At 40.7% G+C, this 18278-nt stretch overlaps 2 protein-coding genes across 9 annotated transcripts in view; one reads left to right on the forward strand and one right to left on the reverse strand.

Moving 5' to 3' along the window:
• LOC116400737 (A-kinase anchor protein 13-like) overlaps positions 1-14148 on the forward strand; it is a 109236-nt gene extending 95088 nt beyond the window's left edge. For 5 of the 6 annotated variants that reach the window (XM_031878725.1, XM_031878728.1, XM_031878732.1 and 2 more), the window contains 13 exons: positions 72-138; positions 255-369; positions 1825-1907; positions 1995-2186; positions 2314-2469; positions 2695-2765; positions 4335-4379; positions 5549-5599; positions 5701-5895; positions 6033-6314; positions 7650-7769; positions 7886-8102; positions 9171-14148. In XM_031878725.1, the coding sequence (XP_031734585.1) occupies positions 72-138; positions 255-369; positions 1825-1907; positions 1995-2186; positions 2314-2469; positions 2695-2765; positions 4335-4379; positions 5549-5599; positions 5701-5895; positions 6033-6314; positions 7650-7769; positions 7886-8102; positions 9171-9229 (1653 nt within the window). In that variant the 3' untranslated portion in view covers positions 9230-14148. The remainder of the gene's footprint in view (positions 1-71; positions 139-254; positions 370-1824; positions 1908-1994; positions 2187-2313; positions 2470-2694; positions 2766-4334; positions 4380-5548; positions 5600-5700; positions 5896-6032; positions 6315-7649; positions 7770-7885; positions 8103-9170) is intronic. The other variant, XM_031878730.1, reaches the window with a different exon arrangement.
• enc2 (ectodermal-neural cortex 2) overlaps positions 12798-18278 on the reverse strand; it is a 28210-nt gene continuing 22729 nt past the window's right edge. For all 3 annotated transcript variants that reach the window (XM_031878736.1, XM_031878733.1, XM_031878734.1), the window contains exon 12: positions 12798-17669. The gene's annotated coding sequence lies outside the window, so the exon portion shown is untranslated. The remainder of the gene's footprint in view (positions 17670-18278) is intronic.

The following is an 18278-nucleotide window of genomic DNA, read 5'->3' on the forward strand; positions in this document are numbered from 1 at the left end:
GTACCTGCAGTGACAGTATCTGCTCATTTTTCCATATATATTCAGTCTGATGTGGAACTCTTTTCCTTCAGGATCAGCGCTCTACGGTCATCTCTTTACAGAATCTGATAGTCAGAGAAGTGGCCAATGAGGAGCGAGGTCAGTCTGCTTCGCATACACAGCATTACATCCACGAACGAGCCCGCGATTGTGTTGATGTGATCAGTGAATTGGGTGAAAAATGGTAGACTGAGTGGGTGTGATGTCTCCTGCAGGTCTCTTTCTGATCACAGCTGGTACAGAGAGACCAGAGATGGTGGAGGTGTTGGCCAGCAGCAAGGAGGAGCGTAACACGTGGAGGGCTATCATACAGGACGCCATGCACTGCATGTGAGGATACAGCACGCTTTATGTTCTTACCGTTACTGTACAAAACTACGTCAGAGTTCTATTCAGCACTTTCGTTTTCTATGTAAACTACAGGGTCATGCTTTAAACAATGTTCTCTCAGGATGAAGGCCCCTCAGTACGACGACGTGTTCATCACTGTAAATGTTCAGTGTGGAAAAAATTAACTATCTCTAGTACGGAAGACCATTAGGGCCAGGCATAAGAGGAAAATAATGAGGGTTTTTTTGCAATAAAGTTGATGTGTTCAGAAATAATGCCAGGCATAAGACAAAAATAAATAAATTAAATTAAAAGAAGTTTTTCTATTTTAAAAAAAAAATCGAAATATCATTTAAAGGATTTAGTTGAAATGTTGGGAATCTCAATATCATTTCCAGAATAAAGTTAAAATATCCTATTGAAAATAAAGTTGAAATATTGAGTATGAAGTTGAAATACCATTTTTAGAATTAGTCGATTGTTGTGAGTAAAGTTGAAATGTTGAGAATAAACATTGAACTTTTGATAGTAAATGAAACTACTAGCGTTAGCACAATTATTACTTTATTCTCAACATTTCGACTTAATTCTCGAAATGCAAACTATTTTTTTTTTCTCCCCATTTTTCCCCTTATGCCTGGCTCTAATACTCCTCCGTACTCTGGGATTGTGGGATAGCAGCATAAATTAGAGAAGGGGAGAAGGTTTTTACCTTTGTTCAAACCAAATGTGTCAGAGTAGTCTGATGATTCCAGTTGTCGACGGGTGAGATCATTATTGCAAGTCAATCCGAATTATACAGCCCAACATCACAAATCACGAAGTTGCCTCCAGGATTACCAAGACTAAACAACAAAGTGCTACTTTTAAGAACAAGTAGTGGGTTGTTGATTTACGCATGCTTGATTATTGGTTGAATACATCACCGTCACGTGTCAACACGCCCCGCCACACCCACACAGGAGGTGTCATTTTGCCTGCTGGGCCCTCACTTTTATTTCCCATTTTGTTACTGAAAAAATATTATAACTCAGGATTTTAAAGTTAGTCAATGAAATGTAATGGAAGCAAAAGGCTCCTCCCAAAACCAAAATAAAAACCACCAGTGTTTGTGAAGAGTGAAGTGAGTGAGTGAGAAAAAGAAAAAGAAACAATGACCAAAATCACAAAACTAAGACCCTGTTAGGTTTTTTCATTAAAACATGGACTGAGATGTTTTCATATGTGCAAAGAAAAACACCTAAAAGGGGATGGGAAGCTTCAGAGTCCTGCGAAGTCTTCTAAGATGACGAGGCAGATTCTCCCAGCCACTCAGCTATGACATGATTATGAATTTCAGCGTTCTTTAAATGGCACAGTGTCTTTTAAAGAGCTCTTCAGTTTGTTGGGTCCGAGAATAAAACTTGTTTGATAACTTTTGCGCTTCACACTGAGGGCGTGTTTGTGCGTTGACAGGGAGAAAGACGAGGACGAGGGAGTCCCCAGTGAGATGGAAGAGGACAGGAGGCAGCAGGAGAACAGAGCAAAGGAGATCCGAGGTGACCCCTCCCCCCACAGTATTATATTCTATTGCTCGATGCCCTTGCGTTAATATCACTCATACGTTCTCTTGTGTTTCATTCCAGAGCTTCTACGAAGGAAAGACGAGCAGATCATCTCTTTATTGGAGGAGAAAGTCCACATTTTCAGGGACCTGGGCGACTGTAGTCCCGCCCCTGACGATACGAATCCACCAGTCAGGGAGCGGATGTTGTTCATGGCCGCGCCCGACAACGTCACAAAGGGGGAGCCGATCATGAAGGACGCCCTGAAGGAAGGTGAGCAAGGCGAGCAAGGCTTCTGAGGTCACATGGCATTGTCTCGTGTCCCAGAGATGAAAGTGTGTGTGTGTGTGTGTGTGTGTGTGTGTGTGTGTGTGTGTGTGTGATCTCTGTGTCTTTCTAGTGGAGACCCTGCACGGTTTAGTCAACAGTGGCGTTGGTGGAGCAGGCTGCAGCGTTCCAGTCGGCCTGACAGGGGGCAGCGTGGGACCGGTGTGTCTGCCCAGGAGAGCGGAGACATTCGGAGGCTTCGACAGTCATCAGATGAACAGCAGCAAGAGTAAGACAGACACATACATCGTGTCTTTTGGTCAGCAGTTACTTAAATGCCGTTTCATGTCGTTGCTCCAGCTGACAACAGGTGACAGTCAGTGCTGATGTACATTGTTTCCTTTTGAGGAATGATTTTTTTTTTATCTTGACAGCTGCTTTATCTCACATGTTTTCTGCTGTGACAAAAAAACCTGATGCACTTCTCGGCTCCTCTTTTCTTCTTTGTCCCCAGATGGAGAGAAGGAAGAGGGGGAGGAATCACTGGACCTCCGCAGGACTGAGTCAGACAGCGTGTTGAAGAAGGTGTGTGTGTGTGGTCCATATTTGCGTCTCCACAATGCATTATTTATGGAAGCACTTTGTTCCAAGATCTGTTTTGAAAAATGGATGTCGGTGTCACTGAGTGTACTAGATAAACAAAGCAGGAATGGATGAAAATGTTTCCGAGCCAGCGGTTAATTCCTGCAGTTCTCATCAGTGAGATGTCTGGTTAACTGTGAACACACTCACAGTGGGTTTAATTCGCTAATCAGTTTATTCTGATTGATTTCTTTATATAAGGAAACAAACTAATTCTCAAATTCATGCAATTTCAAGGCACTACAAATACAAACAATGGAGCCCCAAAGTGTTGCATTTCACGATGGAGATTCTCATATACTCCATTGTATGCTAGGACTGTGACTTTTTATAGTTGAGTATTTTAAGTATGACAATAATTGATGAGGATCAATTTCATAGTTATAGTTGAGCCTAATTTAATGACTGCACTTTTAATATGCTCTGCATTTAGTTGAAAGTTGTGTTTACATTTTTTAAGACATTTTCGTCATCCATTGTGTGTTCACATGGTCTGAGAGAGTTCTAAATGTCAACGAACAAATCCAGCCAAGAAAATATTGATGAATCCTGTATTTGTGCGTAAAGCGTTTATACGAACATTTTTACTGTTAAAATCAATATTGTTATCTGGAAGGACAAATTGATTTGTATTACCTATAAAATAAATAACTAATGATAAGATAGTGGTGGTGAAACCTCAAGTTATGAACTTAAGTACAGTTTTGAGGTACTTTACTTGAGTGTTTCCTTTGTCTGCTACTTTGTACTGCTATACACTATATTTATTTAAAACCTTTAGTTACTTTGCAGATTTATATTGATAATGCAATTTATAATCAACAAATAAATGAATTTATAATTAATTTGAATAAATTAATTATAAATACATTTTAAATAAGACAGTACATATATGATGAATAAACCAAAGACTTGGCTACTGCAGTTTTACTTCACGCTTGGCACACTTGAGAAGTTTCAGCTGGTTTAAATCTGCAAAGTCACCGCTAGTGTCATAGACTTCTATACAATCAGATTTCTTTTTGCAACCGAAGGAGTTGCTGGAGACCCTGCTGGTCATTAGAGAGAATGAAAGTTTTAAGATACTTCCACATCGACTTAACTCTGCAGAACCGGAGATTGCCGCATTGGTGGTCCCCGGACTTCAACTAGCTAATGTTAGCATGCTAACATGTTAAATAAAATGGTCACCATAGGAAACATTTTACCTGCTTAACAGCAGCATGTTAACAATATCACTGTGAGCGTGTTAGCATGCTGAAATTGGCCTTTATCTAAAGGCACCGCTGTGTCTAAATGCAGCTTCATAGAGCTGCTAGCATGGCTATAGAAACAAGAAAAGAATAAAGGGCCACAACAATGTCTTATAATATTCCATATGCTCCTCTGTGTAATATCTCACTGCTGCTCACAGTCCTTACACGTTCTCTGCTAGCATTATATTACAGTATGGCTGTGTGATATTAAATGTGCTGTAAACATTAATATGAATTGTGTGTGTGTGTGCCTCAGGGAGCCACTGCCAGCCTTCAGATGTTGCTGAAGAGAAACAATGAGGTAAGTGTGTCTTGTTTCAACCCTGCCCCACCCTACTGGCTTGTTTCTTACACTCACTGCAGGGCAAAGTTGTAGCCAGAAACACAGAAACCATACCTCTACACAGTAAATATGGCATAGGTTAGAGTTTCCACATTGAAGAACCACTTGCCTTACTTCGTCAACAAAAGTCGAGAACTGTATTCATGGAATAAGATAACGCTGCCGTTATCTTACCATCTAACTAGCTCGCTAGCTACCAAACATTATGTGTCGTGCGTGTTGCTAGCCGCAATTCCCCTGAGAGCGAGATGCTCAGCGCTTGCATAAACTACAATTACTGGAAGATGAATTAAGTCAGAAAGATATGACACAGTTTCCCTGTCACACAAGTGTTTACTGTTTGCATAAAATAGATTCAGAGAGTGACAGCATGTTTAAGTATATTGCATCCATATCGCCAACAGCAGGCAGTTACCATTTACCGTCCCCTCGTGATATCCCGGCACTCCCACATAATATGCAAGTTCATTAGCAGGTTGCAGTATTTTCTTCCTTCATGTTATATAGCCTCCAGAGTAATATACAGTTTTTAAAAATGGCCTTGTTCCCCTATATAAAGGCTTGTTTCCAAAAAATACGATAGATAAACAAGCATATTTTCTTACTTACAGAAATCCTCAGTTAGCGAAGATATTACTCTTTGAACATTCTCCTGAAAAGTGTGATATTATTCCTTAGTTCCATGTCGGTCTACCATTGGCTTCTCTTCGATGATAGTCTACCCTCACTGTCGTGACGTTTTCACTGTAAACGTCTGATTCATGTTAATGTTTGTTTATTTTTATTTGATATGGACATCACAGTAGCATTAGAATTGTAACATACATTTATGCACAAAGCCCAGATGCGTTGTGTTAAGTGTTTGTAGCGAAATGCAAATTTACAACACCTGTCCACAGGAGGCTTTTTTTTAAAAAAGAAGTTAAAATAGAAAATAACATCTGAAATAACTGTGCTACAACTTTAAGCGCTGCTGCTGTTTTAGGACTTTGGTCTTCCCCTGTGTTTGATGTAAATTACCCAGCAAGCATTGCCACACTATTGTTTTGAAAAGCTGTACATTAATATTACGTCAGAATGAAAGTTGAACACATTTTCTGATGTAATTTAATGCTGTGTGATTCCAGCAGGTGCAGCACAGTATGACGCATCTCCACGACCTGCTGATTACACTCCAGGTACCAGCGACACACCTCGAGTAAAAAAAGATACCACAAACGCACACAGAGGCCCTGTTTACATCTGACTTTCATTCTAACTCCTCTTCTCCTGCCTCCAGGCCGTGGTGGTCCAGCAGGACTCGTACGTCGAGGACCAGCGGCAGACGCTGAGCGATCGGCTCACCGCCAATTCCTCCAGACACTCATCCTCCTCCTCGCTCTCGTCGTCCTCGTCGTCCCGCCCCTCCTCCCTCATCGAGCAGGAGAAACACAGGAGTCTGGAGAGACAGCGGCAGGAGGCGGCCACCCTGCAGGTTCACTTTCACTGCCACTTCCTCTTTAGTCTTTCTTTCACATAATGATCATGGCGCCATTCGAGCCATGTCCGCTCAATTTTTTTAAATTTAGTTTATCTATGGGAGTGTTTGTGTTCTTTTGTGGTTCGTTGCAGAAACAGCAGGCCGCACACCAGGAGGAAAAGAGGAGGCGAGAGAAGGCTTGGGAGTTGAAGGAGAAATGTCTGGCAGAGCGGGAGGAGAGGCTGAGGGTGGACGAGGAGCAGACCAGGAGGAGGCGTCGGGAGGTGACGGAGGAGTGGCAGACACTGCAGAGGAGGAAAGAAGAATACCAGGTGGAGCTGGAGAGGCTGAGGGAGGCACAGAGGAGGCTGGAGAGAGACAAGGAGGCTCTGAGGAGAGACACCGAGAGACTGGAGGCCATGAAGAGAGATGAGGTCAGAGTCCGGGAGGGGGGTTGTCTCCATGCAGAGTCCTGTAATGATGCAGAGATTTGAATGTAAACTGGGTCAGAACAAGGGGGACCATGTTAGTCCATTGCTGTAGTCGGAGCAGACGTCCACCCACACGGGTCCCTCTGGTCCTCTGTGTGATTAGAGCTGCTCTCTGAGTTGCACTGTCACTGTTGACAATGAGACTAAAAACAATTGCTGCAACATATTTGTGTCTTTTTATTATTTTATCACCAGACTTTCAGAGGACAGCTTCTTACTACTGGCTTCGTCACGTTTCATGTTTGCGATAAAAGTGTCACATAAATCTTAGATCACATTTGATTTGTATTATGTTTTGTGAATTAGGTTTTTCAGATTTGGGTATTTAATTTGTTAAATTTTTACACATGAATATAACCATAGTTGTAACCATATAAAATCAAACACGAGTTTAGCGCTACAATTTGTCACAAATTGTTGCAAATTTATGGGGATACCCCATAAACACTCAATTGACCTTTCTCCAAGTCCTGCCCCCCGGAACGCAGACTGGCGAATCATAGTGTAGCATCACCCGGCTGACAACTATCCGGCTCTGCTCCTATGACTCTCATGCAATTGTTATGTTACGTTTCTATGTCAAAAAACCTATGGAGCTAACATTAGCGGAGTACGTCAGCACATCATTAATAGCGTTAGCACTTCTATGCTACGCTAGCTATTGAAGGTAGACTGAATTTCTACACATTTTTAGTTTTTAGTGAATGACCTAACCAGCTTGAAAGGAACAGTGTTGTTCCTGAAATTCATTTCACTTTCATTCTGTTATTTATTTAACCTGTATTTGCTGCTAAATCAGTTTGACATCCTCGATTTATCCTTGAAATGCATATTGTAGACTGTTTTGTCTGCTTCTCTCTGAAATCGATTTTTTTCCAAAAAATGATGCAGGGAGTGCAGTTGTATGGACATCCTTTATTTAACAAAAAATAACAAGATAATCAAACGATTCCTAATATGACAAAAACAAATATATAAAATGAAATAATAAGACCTACAAAATCAGGAGGTCATACTTAAACAGATCATGAAAATGGATCATTCTTTCATAGGTTATAGAAAAGCATTAATATCAGTGAAAGCATGAAGTAATAAAGTCATAAGACATCATTCTAGAGATGCACAACTGATCCTATAATAAGAAGACAGGTGGAAAGTTAGTGACAGTGTGGGCTCCATGGTAGCTCTGACAGCTGGACGGAGTAGTTCCCTTTAAGGCTGTTACTACTGGGTTATCGGTGTGTGTGACCATGTCTCTGGTGTCTCTGTAATTTACAGTCGGAGCAGCTTCAGCGGTACCAGCGGACTCCCTCCACTACCTCTGAGGACTCCATAAGGTTCCACAGCTCCGGGTCTCTGGATCTTGACTCAAAAGAAGCAGCAGAACAGCAAAAAGTGGTAAAAATAATTGACAGAAGGAGATCAAACCAGTGTTTACCTACAGTTTAGTCGGCTGCTCCACGACTCTCGGAACAAGTAAAAAGAGCTGTCCTTTGTTTCTTGATGTACCACAGGTGGAGCTCTCATCCTCTGCCCCGACCAAAGAGCCCTTCCTCCGCATTGGATCCAAGAGGATGGGGAAAAACTTCAATCCCTTCTCCTCGTCCTCCTCCAAGGCTCAGGGAGTCGAGAAGGAGTCCCAGCTCCCCAACAGACTGCTCCAGCTGGCCAAACCCAAGGAGAAGAAAGACAAGAGGAAGAAGAACGACAAAGGAGAGCAGACACAGACAGGTGCAATGAACAAAGTCTATCCTGGTATTAGCCGGTCCTCTTGTTTCTTCACCTGGAATATATCTTAATATGAAGACAGAATCTCTTTGCTTCTTCTCTTTTGAATAATCAACCAATCACGTTTTACCGAATGTGTTGAGTTGTGCATACAGTTATGAGGATTATAAATCAACGATCTGGAGGCTCTAAACAAAGATGGCGAACTTTATTACTCATTTCAACCTTGACAAAGGCAGCGCACGCCAGATCCACTCCTTCCGTCCTTTCCTTCCACAATAAAAGCCCTAGATAATATAATATTCAGGAGTATTTCACATTTTTGTGTAATTTATTCTTCATTCCCATTGGTGTGTAAAGGCCTTGAGAGTCCGGCTGATACCATTTTAATGTAAGGTAGTGAAGAAAATATTGAGTATTGCATTATAATGTTTTGTGATACTGTATCATTTATCAACAACACTAAACTGATTTTTTTATAGATAGTTTACATCTAAAGATTTGTGGCAGACAGCAGCTCAGTAAGCACAGAAAGCAGTGTTATGATGTCACGGGGATCTGTGATAAATGCAAATCCCACTGTTCTGATTGAAACCCTGTTTTTTTGCTCAGATTATATGCATATGACGGTGCGTTCTCTTCTACACTATAATAGTTTTCCTAATATTAGTTTTGAAAAATTGCAATATATTGCCCTGCTTACAGTATCGCAATTGTATTGAATTGTAACCCCTGTATCATGATACATAATGTATTGCCAGATTCCTGGTAATACATGACAGTAAATATCACGCTACGGCCAATTCAATTTATTTTGGATTGCCCAAAATCACAAATTTTCCTCAGAGGGCTTTACAATCAGTACAACCAGGCCAGGAGATTGTTAGCCTAGCTTAGCATAAATGCTGGAAACAGGGGGAATTAGCTAGCCTGGCTCTGTCCAAAAGTAACAAAATCCACCTACCAGCTCCTCTAAAACTCACTGACTAACATGTTTTATCTTATTATGTTAATTATGTGCCGGACCATTTCTAGGCCAGATTATGATTTGTGTCTTTGTGTCTCTCTCAGAAAGCAAAGCTGCAGTGATGTCGGATCCTCAGGACGACGGGGACATCTTCTTCTGCTGAGGACGGTGACGACTCACATGTGAACCTCTAACCTGGCCAGTGCAGCAGACAGGACCCCCAAGTGTCCCCCTAACTCTCTATTTGGATATGAAATGCCCACATGGGGTCTTTTTCTGCAGACGACCTGGCCTCTGGACACTGTCCCTACCTAAGGGATGACAGTCCAACTAACCTGCATGCGTCCCAGGCAAAAAAAGTAACTCTGACCTACTCACTGAGTCTCCAGATGAAGTCATGTTGAGCTGGTGATTCAATCAGGGGGACTTTTATTCGACAAATATGCCAAGAATCCCCCCCCTTCCCACAACCTTCCATCAGTAAGAGATGCCAAGGAGGATCAAACGAGAGGAAACGGTATTCTTTAATTCTCCCAGCTGTCGGGAGAACACTCAAATCTCCTCGAGACTTCAAACTGTAGCTTTAACACAAACCAACGAGTACCATTTCTTTCAACTAACTTCACTTTTTGTGCTTTGTGGTGCCGGTGACTCCTCCGGGAGTAGTTTACACAGTCCTGAGTCCCAAGCTGAGCTTTTAATCCAACGTGTGACGCGTCTGTCCGCACGTTTGCCTCAACTCTGGCTTCGTCCGTCAAGGGAGTAACAGACCGCCGCACCACGTGGTGTCAGCAGATAGCAACCTCCGAACGAGGTCACCGTGTGCAGAACAAAGGCCGCAGGCTTCCAGACGCAATCGATCGAATACATGTCGGCCACCAGAGAGAGACGGATGAGTCCGTGGAGACACAAGAGTGGGAATGATCACCAAAGACTTTTAGTGCCTTAAGTCTCCGATATAGTCTCTGTCTGATGGATGCAACCACAGTGCAACGAATGCTCAAAGCAGGTGTTTCATAATGTCGTCGGAAAATCACTGCCAATCTCTAGAGAATTTATCATTCAACAAATCATCTTTAATCACCTTTTTCGGTGTGACAATCACAGCAGTGCAACTGTAACTGCAGCTCAACAGGATGAGGAATACAGAGATTTTCAACATGCACTTTATATACACGCACACGAGAGAGTGATGCTTGATTTTAAGGGTCTGTCATTTCCCCTTTAATAATTGAATCATGATTAGTCTCAGTAATTGGTACTAAACGGGGAAATGGGAACGTCCCTAATAGCTTAGCTCCATTTAAATCCAAGTAAATCTGCCTTTCATTACTGCAAACTTTATTTTCAGTATATGTTCAATTGTATTGTGAAAGTACAGTTTTGCACGTCCCTATAGTTTGACACCGTTCTTTGTGGTAAATTACTAGGCAACCATTTGGAAATGACCGAATTATAAAAGAAAGCATCGCCCCATGAGAGCAGCAGTACAGAATATTTCGACTTGTCCTGGATTTATATTGAGATGACGTGATCATATCATGTTAATGCCTTTGTGAACTTCTTCGGTCAAAATGAACGACTCTCTGCGAGTTAAGAAACGGAACAAAACGAATTTGCTGTTTATGTTTTACACATTTAAAGGGCTTCACTCGTCGAATGTCACTATGACTGAGCTCGCTAGTTCACTCTCGACTTTGGAAACAATCCTCCCTCAAGATCCATTTAGCAGCTCTCCCGGAGCTTTCGACCACATCAAGCGGTCTTCATCAGCAGATTGAATTTGCCACGATTCTGAGCACCTCTAACATCCATGTTGATGTAGATCAATTTTGATTATTTTACAAGTAATGTTGTATACATTTGCCCCTATGTCATAATTGTTGATATGCGAAAGAAAAATAATATCGCCCAGCCAAACTTTGTAGAAAGTCTTCAAAGAAAGACAATCATTGAGTTTACATTCAAATTTGTAAATAAGTCATGTAAGAAAAATGAATCCTAAAGGGCTAACTGTCACCTAAATCAGTACCAATCATTATAGAGCAATCATCAATACTGTACATTGTCAAATAGTGGCTGGAGACTTTATTTAGCTCAGTGTAACAGAGAATGAGAGACGGGCCTTTTATTTCTAACCTCCCCTGGTCCTTTTAAGCACATCGGATCTGAGTGTTTTAGTAGGACACTACTTGTTTTCTGATTCCACTTCCATTTGTCATGTTAGTTTGTTGCCGTTCAAGACTTCTTCTGTCTGTTAGGTCTTTTATTTAGAAACAAATTTAAATCAATGGAAGCGAATTCTGCCGAGAAGAGTATTGCTGCGCTCAGATTACGGAGGGTGACTCTGTCGACCGATGGAAATACACATTACGTCCACGTTACCTTTAACGTCTAGTATATTTACTGGACTTTTTCAATTGTTTTTTTTGCCGTTATTTCACATCCAGCCATTATTTGAGAATTTACAGTACAAACCAGGTTTAATCCAGAGCCAGAATTTTATTATTTGGACAAACAACCCTGAATTAATTGAATTGAACTGAAACTGAAGTGTGAATTGAACTCGGGATAAACAGCGGGGCCTTTTTTTTTTTTTTTTTTTTTTACTCAAAACATATTTTTTTATTTTATTGTAAAGACAATTAATATGTCCTTTGGATCAAGAGTGAAACGAGGATAACCATTTAAAAATAGTTTCTCTCAAAAGAATTTTACAGATATTTTAAATCTACTTGTAATCCCTTTGAGTGTCTGCATTGCATTGCAGATGTCCCCGTCATTTTAAATGCATCTGAAAGGGACAAATGCATCCAAAGCTCGGTATCCGTTAATACCTAACCCCTTCTTCAAAACCCTTCCACCTTAATCTGAATATTGCGTATGTTTTCCCGCGCTCGTTATCCACCACGTCCCTGCCGGCATTGATAGCGCGCCAGCATACGGCGGATGCCCCCGAAGCTTGTGTTCATCACCTTTCCATAATAATAATAACTCCCGGCTTTAGAATTCCACCGCATTGATTCTTTCCTTGTGTTCTCTGCTGAGAAGCGCTTTAACGGCGGGGTGGGGGTCCCGCGATTAATATTTCAGCCCTCGGTGTCGTTTCCCGCCGCGCTGCTGAGAGGAGCCGATTTCTAGCTGAAACTCTTCATTTCTTAATGCACTTGCAGCTCTCTTACGCTCCTCTCACTGTTGTGTGTGGTCACCAGCGGTGGTTGGTCTTCCTTTCAGTCTTCCGATTCAAGGGCAAAGAAAACACACTCGGGTTCCTTTGGAGACTCGAGAACAAAACACTGTTTTTTTTTTCACACCGATTCACATCAAAAACCAGTTCCTTCAACAGTAATATATTTAAAAATGACCCCAGTACCACACGGCCTTAATTGGATTCAAATGAGTGACCTGTTATGTGCATTAGTGCCTTAAAGTTTTTTTGTGCTTCAGTATACAGATCTGCTCTGTAAATACGATGCCCTATGTGCAACTAATCGTTCTCCGTCTACAACGGATATTTAATTCAACACTGTGTTGCTTTAAAGCTAGAACCGTCACTGGGACAGGAACCTCAGACTTTGAACTACTACTTCAGCTCTCTAACCTCTCCTCCTCCTGCTTTGGCTCGCTAAACTAGCTTTCAAACTTTACCACTGACGTCAGTTTGAAGACTAGAGAGCTAGTTAGCTAGCCAGCTGTGGTGCAGTTTTAAAAAAAAAACCTACCCACGAGCATAAACACGGGTCAGTTTACATGTTAAGTCATGTAGCCGTTATCCTTTAACACCACCGCTAACAGAACACTGTTTGTCCTTAGCTTTTAAGCTACATTTAGCAGCACCAGCCTCTTTACATGGTGTGTTGGCTAGAAGCAGCATTTTGTATGGATTTTGTTTTTCCTTCCCTTTTCAGTAATACAAATATCAGCAATACATGTAAAAATTGCTTTAATATATATATATATATATATATATTAATTAATTGGCTAATTGGGATTCCAGTCAGACTGAATTACAAAGCTAGCCTTGAGTAGATGAACTGTTGTAAAATGGATCCAAAAAAAACAAAACTGCCAAATTTAAAGATAATTTTCTAAGATCGCAAACCTTTTTAATTTATTACTTTTGTTGTGTTTAATGTTTGATCGTGATGTGCCGCAAGTATTTTTAAAATTATGTATCTGACTATTAAAGTAGTATTTTGAAAATCCCACTGATACACAGTATTTGGTGTAATGCTGCACTATAAATTCAGCTGCCTCAGCTGTCTGAAACTTTAGAAAGATTAACAAGCACATAGTCCAAATCTATTCGCCTTCTCAAAAACCACAAGGTGTCCTTTCTTTCATTTGTCTTTATTCCAACACTGTTCTGCATTTCAATCTAAAGGGAACAGAGGATTCGAGTGATGTTTTCTTAGTAAGAGTACATCACAGCAACACGTTCACATGGTGGCAGCCAGAGTCCTGCTGTAAAGAGGGAGATTCATTTAAATACTAATTTACACTTATCATCCAGCCCCCTCTCTGGTCCAGATAATCCCCCAGAGTGACGTCCTTCAGTGGGTTTCACTTTCCTGAGTTTAGGGCTGTTCTCCATTGTTTTCCCATTGTACAGTTCAACACCCAATCTGCAGTTTTTGGATGCCTGAAACATAAGCTAAAATCACAGAAACGATGTACGATCATGAGTTTAGTGGTGGTCTGAGGCTCCGCTCTCTCCTCCTCCACATTACCATTCAGCGTGCACTAGAATTTTACTAAAACCATTCACAAGGAATTTTACGCACTCACATTAAACCTTACAGTTTTTGCACTGTGAGCTTTTTGAAATGTATTTGTACTAAAAACAAAAAGGTACAATGTTTATTTTTCTTGTTTTATGTACAAAGAAAAAAGGGCAAAGCAACAAATTTTGTAAATATGTTTTATGTACAAATTTGAACTTCCAAAGTACTGATAACTGGATTTTGTTTAGTTTGATGATTTTTTTTATTATAAATAAAGCTTTATTTATCTCTCTTCTTCCTGTTTTTTAAATGTACAGTAATTCTCTTTAAATAAATGAGTATGGTGTTTGTCATGCGACTCATGTTGTGTGGTTCTTTTGATGGAGGGGAGATTGACTTTAACGCTCCAGGAAACACAGACCAATTATATGCATTGTAAATCACATCACGTGATGCTACTCAGCCAATCAAATGTGTGTATTCTGATGTGTTGCAACTCCAGTTAAACATACGCGGGGGAGACAAAGAGAAAAAATCCAAATGAATGATCATGGTGCTTCGTAACCCCTGGATATGTAATTATGTCAATTTTCAAAACTTGTTTCTACTGGCCAAATAAAACTTAAACATATCAGGTAGAGGTTTAACGAACAAACAAAAGTAGCAGTTTTACTTGCACTAATAAATGAATGTTCTCTGACCTAAAGTGAGACATGCGTTCATCATCCTTCTCATCCAAGAACCACGCAGAGTTGAAAAAGTGAGTTGTTTATTTTCACCAGTAAAAACATACAGCATCTACTTTTTTTTTACCCTTCTCCAAGACCTTTCAGTTTTTCCATATTGTTTCAAAAACACTTTCACTTCAGATTTCTGAAGAACAGGTGGAGTGTTTCTGAGCTCTCTGTGCAGCCTCCTCACGGCAGCTCTTTTCACTGTTAGACAGCGGACTCACAACACCGGCACATACCGCATCACAGAGACGATACAACGGATCAGCCACGTTTTAGACTTTAGAGTGCATCTCTGTGTCCTGCAGAAATCTCGTTCATCCATTTTTGTGCTGTCTTTTTTTCTCCATATTGTGACAGCTGGCGTTATCTCCAGCGTGTAGAAAACATTCCACACCTGTGGAATAAAGACACCACTGCTAACGAATGCATTGATAAATATCAAAAGTGCATAGGTGTTACAGAAAAATTAAAAGAATATATATAAATCAGTTCAGGGTTCAGCTTCTGAACGGCTCTTTGGCAGTGATGTTTCTGCAGGACACACTGTGCTCTTCGTCCTGTAAAAAAAACAAATAGAATGACGTATCGAAACAAAAGACTTTCCCCATGACCAACACGACACCAGCAGCCCTGTTGCCTTTCACTTCCACGTGTTCCTTCAACACTAAAACATGCTCCTGGAAATACAAAGGAGTGCATGTGCAACTTTTGACATCCCAACTGTCCTTTGTGCCTTTTAGTTTAATCCACAGATCATGCTCCCACATGTTTCCTGTGCCTTTAAGGTATTTCTTTGGAAGCAAATGCATGTACAGAAATGATAGGAAAATGTTTTAGAGCTTAGCAAAGTAAATAAAACAAAAAGAAAAGAAAATTCCTGTCATTTAAAAGGGTTTTTTTGGGCACACGTCCAGGCTTCAGCAGAGATCTGTTACTGCATCTCACATGAGACCTAGAGAGATATTTGGTCCTTTTATGTTGACACTACGGGTTTGAGTAGGTCTTTGCCAAGAACTTAACAAAATCACCATCCAATAGTTTCTGTATCGAGACGGAGCACAATTAAGTCCCACCCACACTCGGAGGGAAAAACAATTCATCGCTCTCCATTGATTTTGTCACTTTAAATGAAATGTGTGAGAGGCATAGAGAGATGATACATCTTTATTTTATAGAATTGGAATTATTTTGGCTGTCCTTTGTATACTGTTGATTGGTTGCCTGAAATTAGTAATTTTACTGAAATGATTTCTGTTTCAAGTTCCAAAAGTCCAACTTAACTGCCTCACAAGACTGTTACAGCCACTTTTTCTTCTCTTGTAGAAAAGTGTGCTAAAAATAATCCTTTGACATGACAATTGAAAGGCAGTGCTCAAAAGTCCACAATAAAAAATAGCACCTGGGACCCAAAGATAAAATGTTTGGGACAGTAGAGACACTTACAGATGAAATGATTATGTTTATGCGTCGAGGTGGTTACCAACTTGTCAGACCTGTCGGAGCGATAGAGGGGCCGAGATCTAAACCCAGGTGAGACGAGCCTTGTGGAATTCGTAAAAGCTGCCGTAAAGCAATTGTCCTTTAATGCGGTTGCAAAAGCATTTAACCAATGAGTAATGGATGTATTGCAGCCTGCAGAAGGTATATGCGGCGTGTTAAAGTCAGATGGCGTGATTAGCGTCATAGACTGTATATAAGAAGTGGACGAAGTCATTGTGACACTGTGACCACGGGTCCAATGCAAACCAACAAGTCATCTTATGGTAACGGTTCAATTCTTAATAAAGAACAAGCATTCGTTCTTCAGTCACCCTTCAATATTTTTAGTGTTTACATGTGTGGCAGGACAAAACCCGACATCTTCCATTTACTGCATCCTTCAACTTATAATTCACCACTTTCATCAGTATTGAAGACATGTAGTTTTTTTTGGTGCACTTTTCTAGTGTTGAGTTTCCATTTTCCCGCTATGTAGTGTGTTGGCTGTTTTGCAGTGCGGTCTGAATGGATAGTGAGAATGATTATACCCTTCATGGAGGACTCCATTTCTCTCACACTAAACAGTCTGCTATACAGAATTCCCTGTACTCAGCTTTGAGAAAATTAATGGAAGTCAACACATCAAAGACTGCTTTGACTTTTGGACAGTCAATTGCACCGCATAAAGTGAGCAGAGTATTTAGTAATGGATACATTTTTTGGGTCAATAACGACCTAATTAACACACATTTGTGTTTGCAGCGTTAACATGTTCACTTTACTAATTGTGTTAACTGTACTTTTTTTTTTATATTTCTGATGTAACTGCAGCGCTTCCAATAAAAACCTACAAATAACATTCAGTCATTCACCGGGAATATTTAATTTACACCTCCCAAATTTAAAAAAATAATCAAATATTGTCTCGATGTGCACTGATAGTTACCTGATATGATGATCCACCGGTAATTGTAAAAATACATTTCAAAAAGAATCAGCCAGACTTTTCCAAATGATGAAGAGACCATTTAAATCCTCTTTGATGATGGGATCTAAAACTCTCAAACCCAGCCTGTTCATTAACACCATATTGGTGCACATGTGGTAGCAATACTAGTAAACACAGTCAGTGTGTGCAGCGCAACCTGAAATAAGGTTTACTGGGTGCAGGTTAACAGGAACCATTTCATTTGGGTTTCTTTGTATTTTTCAGGGAAACCGCTGGAGTATGTTAATGCTGTCATCAATTAAGAGTTTTTGTCTTTACACTGGAATGGTTTTAGTAGTGAATTTCATGACTAATAAGACATTATAGAAACACACACACAAACCTCCCCCCGTAACAAGTAAACAAAGGTTTGTATGAGCGGTCGTCAAAAGCATTCGTCCACCAGACAAGTGTCTGTTTGTGGAGTATCACATTATCTAGGAAGCATCAGACGGAGAGTGATTCTCTCTTTGTGTGTGTGTTAAGACCTGTGCTGTGCCTGTTGGCTTGTTCACCACGCCGCCCAGCACTGATCCAGAGTCTGTGAGGTGCAGATTTGTGTTTTTTGTAAGGATTGGTCCCGTGTGGAACTCCAGCCTCGGCCGGCTGCCGACCGCAGGGGTTGGAGTCTCGGAGGATCCTCCTCCTCCAGTCCTCCTTTCTCAGAGGGCAATCAACCTGAAAGAGAAAGATCAGTGCCGTTCTCAATCAAAGAACATCTCGCTAATGAGTCTCTTTCATCTGCAGCGACTGGTTCAGCGTTTCTGATGAACAATCACATCAATCCATGAGCTTTTGTTTTTCCTTCATTGTCTGGAAAAGATCTCAAATTGATTGGGTTTGAGAGAGAGCAGCTTAAAGGTTTAATTTTCACGTCTGTTCAGAGTTGGTTTGCCAAAATGTTTTTTAATGTTTTACAGCAGGCTGAAAACATGCCGGCTGTCAATTTAAAAAAAAAAAAACTATGTGACATTAGCTGTCGCAAGACCAAAAATTGCAATTATGAACCTCTCAGTTCATTTTGGTTTTCCATGGAGTGCTATTAGCTGGTTAACGACATGTGACGTAGCGCTGGGCGTAGTGCTTGCCAATCGCAGCGTTCATTGGTCACTTTAATGAGTGCGGCTTTAGAGCTGTGAAAGAAACGAAAGCCAGATTGGAATGCTTTAAAAAAGAATTGTTGTTCATGAAAGAAATATATTGTATTGGAGGACATGTGTGTCCTTAAAACCTTAAAATATGGTGTGCAGGTTTTATATTTATATATATCTGCGGGTGGTTCCTCTG

This window comes from Anarrhichthys ocellatus, unplaced genomic scaffold (assembly GCF_004355925.1).
Source record: "Anarrhichthys ocellatus isolate YVR2014 unplaced genomic scaffold, GSC_Weel_1.0 scaffold196, whole genome shotgun sequence".
NCBI lineage: Eukaryota > Metazoa > Chordata > Actinopteri > Perciformes > Anarhichadidae > Anarrhichthys > Anarrhichthys ocellatus.